We start from the raw sequence: 4,837 nt of genomic DNA, 5'->3' as shown, positions 1-4,837 counted from the left end.
AGAAAGCCATGCTCAATAACACTGCGCTGACCGCCACCGGCATTCCACTGACGAGCGGTTCGCCACGGGCGGCGCTGTTCGCTGAAGCGATGGTGGTGCCATACAACGGCCGCCCGGTCCCTTATGACTTGATTGTTGACGTCCCAAAAACGCACGATTTTGTGGGAGAATTAAAATTTCAACCTACATTACTTTTTCTCAGTAAGAACGGCATCATTTGCTGCCGGACAAGCGCTAGGAGTTCTTAAAAGAGGAAATCATTCGAGTAAAACAAGCATGTATTTTGTCCTCATGGCCCATTTAATATTTGCAGCGAGAGCGCGTAAGTTACCCTCTTCTGAATTTCGGATTTTCTTTTCTTCAGGCCCTCCCTGATGACGGGAAGAACGACAGGTGATACCGTCCTCTGCAATTTGTCGAGGAAGCAGCTTGTGTGCGCCACAAGCGGCGTCGCCGCTTACGTGGTCTTCCTTACGTGGTACCTGCACCTTTCCCGGATACACTTCGGCTGGGGCATGACACCAGTGAGAACAGGACACAACCTTTCCTCACCGGCTTTCGAGGGAGCTAAACCTCCTTCAGGACGAGACAGCCCCCCAGTGTTGGCCAACGACCGTCTACCCCCAAAATCTTCTCGCGCTGGAAACGCCGAAGATTGGTACACCTTCACCTACATCCTAAACAAGCCCAACATCTGCTCTGGCTCGCCAGTACCGACCGTCCTCATTGTGGTCATCAGCAGCTCCATCAACTTTGCCCAACGCAAGGCCATCCGGGAAACGTGGGGAGCAGCGGCGCGCCGACGTGGCTATCGGCTCGTGTTTCTCCTCGGCAGGCCTAACCTCAAACCGGACCAGAGCAAAATTTTATACGAGGATGCCAAGCACGGAGACCTCGTTCAGGCTGACTTCATGGACACGTACCGGAACCAGACCCTCAAGTCGATGACGATGGTCCGATGGTCCAACGAGTACTGTCCTGGCACCCAGCTCGTCCTGAAGATCGACGACGACATGCTGCTCAACGTCTGGGGCCTCGCGGATCGGGTACGCAGGTTGCACGGCGTGAAACGGACCATGTGGGGCATGCTGACCCATAAGTGGACGCCAATTAGGAACCGCACGAGCAAGTGGTACATGTCGGTCAGAGAGTACCGCAACTCGACATACCCGGACTATCTGACCGGGCCGTCGTACCTCTGGTCCCGAGACTGCGCTCCGCTCCTGCTGCGTGGTAGCACCGCCGTGCCTTTCGTGTACCTCGAAGACGTCTTCCTCACGGGAATGGTGGCCGGCAAGATGGGCATCAAGAGAGTGCACGACGAGGGTTTCCTCAATTACAGGAAGCTTTTCAGGCCCTGCAAGAGGCCTAGGATAGTGGCGAGTCACGGCTTCACGCCGCAGGACTTGAAGCAGACGTGGCGCTCTCTGTTCCCCATCGCCGAGGCCAGAGGTTGTGATGACACTGACCTTTTCACAGGCGCCGCTGCTGCGAACGTTACAGCGGGAAAGCGAAGCACCGCATGGCGGGGCCTGACTAACGAGGACACGAGCACTATCTTTCGCGAAACAAATAAAGCATGAATGCTAACGAGTCCGATGGTCTACATTTTAGGCATTATTAGAATCAGCATCTAGAGCGCAGTCATTCCAGAGCCTACCAGAAAACTACTATAGCCAATGCTTCGTAGCAGTATGCAAGCTCTGAGTTCGCTGGGGAAGGTAACCATGATATTTGACCACCGTCTGTACACGGACAACTGTAATGTGAAGCACGTAGTATATTGCAACAACGGCTGGATGCGTGCCTTTTAAGACTGCCATTTGCACAGGTATTCGGCAAACCTATCGAAAGTGACACACTGCCAGCATTTAATAGACAGCGTCATTCAAATTTTACACGAACCAATTTGCCAACGTGAATACAGAGCTCCTTCGCAACTATACTCACAGTTTTACTTACAGCGTAGGCCTTCAACAATGCCTTTTGGGCAGGGTGTCGCACGGTAATAGAAAATATATACCAGTTTGGTTAAGGTGCGGGTGGCTACATTTCGCTAGCACGAGCTTTCAGTTCAACAAAACGATTCGCGTACCCGTCTGGTACGGAAGTAGCTTCAACTATGGACTTGTGAGTGGGTATTCACGTCCATGACGAGATAAGAGAATGCTACCTGAGTTTCTCCAACAATCCACAAAAACGTTTTCTTAGTGAAACGCGTACACACACATACAACAGGGCATTCGCTGGGCCACTATATACAGCAGCTTCTCTGGTGAGCCGGTAGTCCGGTACAGTCGATCCAGGAACGTCTCTATATTTCAGAGTAGCGAGGACACCGTCAGACTTGTACTGGTTACACGTGGCCGCCAAACATAAAACCAAGGGGAACTTGCAATGGGCGCGCAAACAGCGCGATAGAAGGTGCGACAATCGTGTACACTATTTGTGATGGGGGCAGGAATATCTCCTCGCTCAAGCCCTGGGGCAAGGAGTAAATAGGATTAGGAGTTTTTGGGGGGTATTTTGCTCCCTATGTCGGCGAGACTTGACTTGAAGGTAGCTAAGCTGTAAGGCAACCTTGATGACCAACGCGATGGTTCAACTCCATGATTGCACCCGATTTCTTCTTCTTCGCTGCCGCAACCACTTTTGCTCCATCATTGTTGCTATTAAATGTGAGCTTCCTTCATTTTTTTGAAAGTCATAATCAATGGACACCACCTTGGAGGGGCGTGCGCTATGACAAGTCTTTTTTGTTCCTAGCGAGTGCTGCCACGCTTACGGCGAACGCTGGGGACTTTCTCGTTCCGATCAAGTGCTGCTACGATTACGGCGAACGCTAGAGTTAGTTCTCTTTGGCCCATCTTGGCCAATCTCCCTAAGTGGGTGTGCTTGGCTTGACAGACGTGTTCAGGGGACGGTGAGTGGTCGCCGCGAAGCACGCACACAGAGAGAGAGAGAGAAAGGACTTTATTGAGGTACCGACAGTCGGGGACGGATCAGGCCACGCAGGGCTTCACCGTCCCGTAGTCTTCACCGCTCACCGCGGCGTCGGGCCGACCCCGAGGTCTGCGTCTGGTCGGCGCGGGCTACTTGGAGTGCCGCCGCTGTCGCCCCTAGCCCTCGCTCCCGCAGGAGGAGGCCGAGGGGAGTGCGGGTTCCCCTACGTATTTCTGTGGTTATGTTAACTGCATGGCGGTCGCCGATATCTTTGCCAATCTCCATAAGTGGGCATGTCTGGCTTGACAAACGTGCGCATTTGACACTGGACGGTCGTCGCGAGGCACGCACACACGAGCGCACGACATTTTCGTGGTTCTGTTAGTGCGGGGCAGTCATCACACTCTTGCCCAATATCCATAAGTGGGCATACTTGGGTTGACAAGCATGCGCATAGGAAGCCGGGTGGTCGCCGCGAGACAATCATTTTCACCGGAAACAATTCGCAAATGGTACTACCCCCACATCAACCCAAAATGTCCATACTGTCAGCAAGCCGTCACAGCTGATTTGCACCACCTGGTCTGGATATGCCCCAAATTCTCTCGATACCGGAATTTCACTTCCCCAAACCCAGATCCCTCAACCCGTATCGATCCCCTCACATTAGATGAACACACCCTTAACCTTATAATACGGTTCGCCACTAAGAGCGGTCTAGCGCGAGTTATGTAGCGATGGCCTACACCAGTGAATGGACCATTCAATGCTGAACAATTGTCCTGTGAAAAACTGATGCCGCCTCCCGAAGACCACGAACTCATACGAGCCCCCTTCAACCATGAATCCTCCCCTCCCAACTCCCCCACAGGGCCTCCGGCCTTCCCTTTTTGAATAAAAGATTTAACAACAACAACTCACACACGAGCCCTTGGCAGTTACTTTGTTTTTGTAGCTTAAGCTACACTGGCCGAGATTCAGCAGTTTCGCGTGGACCTTGAAAAGCCGTCCTCTGCATGCGCGAGGAGCATTGGATTGTATTGGATTTGGATTGGATTAAGATGGATTCCAATCCAATTGGAGTACGTGTGTGTAGAGAATCGGGTCTGCACATTCGCCGGTCTGCGCAATCCACATGAGTAACGTGTGCTGGCGCGTGCCCAGCTGTGTGCCTCGGTTGCTCAGTAGCCAAGTCTGACGCTGCGCCGGAGCCGCTTGATAGCCGCTTCGCGTGGCCACTGGAGAGCCGTGCTTGGGTGACCAGCAGTGGCGTAGCCAGGGGGGGGCTGACCGGGCTTCAGCCCCCCCCGAAATTTTTCCGGCCGTCGCCGTGCTGCCTGTAGGCCTGGTACGTCGCCTGTGAACAAAGCTGCATATCCTTCGAAAGTGCCACTCATAGAAGCATTCAAGACTCAATGTCTGCCCTACCCAAGGGTGTTTACACAAAACCACGGCCGGACTCGACTCTTTTTCCGCGCTGCGGAAAGGGTGTCGAGTCCGGCCGTGACAAAACGATGCGCCTGAGGGGTGCGAACCGATGAGTCATGATCGCGAAGGGGCAGCCCCAAAAGCCACGACGACTTCGGGTAAGCTCAGCGCACGGGACGCCAAAGGCATGCGTTGTGTCCCTTTGTGCGAGGCATGTGGCAACACAGAGAATAATTGGCCGGCTGAGTCGTTCTCAGCAGAGGAGATTAACGCCGGCCATTGATGGTTCAAGACTGGTACGATGCAGGCCCGAAAGAGAACAGTCGATCTTTGTATATTAAGCAGAACAACGTGCAAGCGGCGGTGGCTGACCACGGCTGCTCCATCTCCTAGAAAGGGGGAGATCAAGCGGCAGTGGGCACACATTCAAGACTCGTGCAAGGTAACTGAAGAATGCCATGGGGCT

General features: G+C 53.5%; 1 protein-coding gene across 1 annotated transcript; it reads left to right on the top strand.

The window, feature by feature from the left end:
• The first annotated feature begins 370 nt into the window (after window positions 1-370).
• On the top strand, window positions 371-1,583 carry LOC144161792 (beta-1,3-galactosyltransferase 5-like). The gene has a single exon (XM_077692392.1). It carries the CDS (start codon window positions 375-377, stop codon window positions 1,581-1,583), a length of 1,209 nt encoding a protein of 402 aa, XP_077548518.1. The 5' UTR covers window positions 371-374.
• Window positions 1,584-4,837: the final 3,254 nt, after the last annotated feature.

Source organism: Haemaphysalis longicornis, unplaced genomic scaffold, assembly GCF_048455015.1.
Source record: "Haemaphysalis longicornis isolate Haplotype H1 unplaced genomic scaffold, Haemaphysalis longicornis Haplotype H1 scaffold_12, whole genome shotgun sequence".
In the NCBI taxonomy this organism is placed as follows: domain Eukaryota; kingdom Metazoa; phylum Arthropoda; class Arachnida; order Ixodida; family Ixodidae; genus Haemaphysalis; species Haemaphysalis longicornis.
This window is presented reverse-complemented; position numbering and strand designations above follow the sequence as displayed.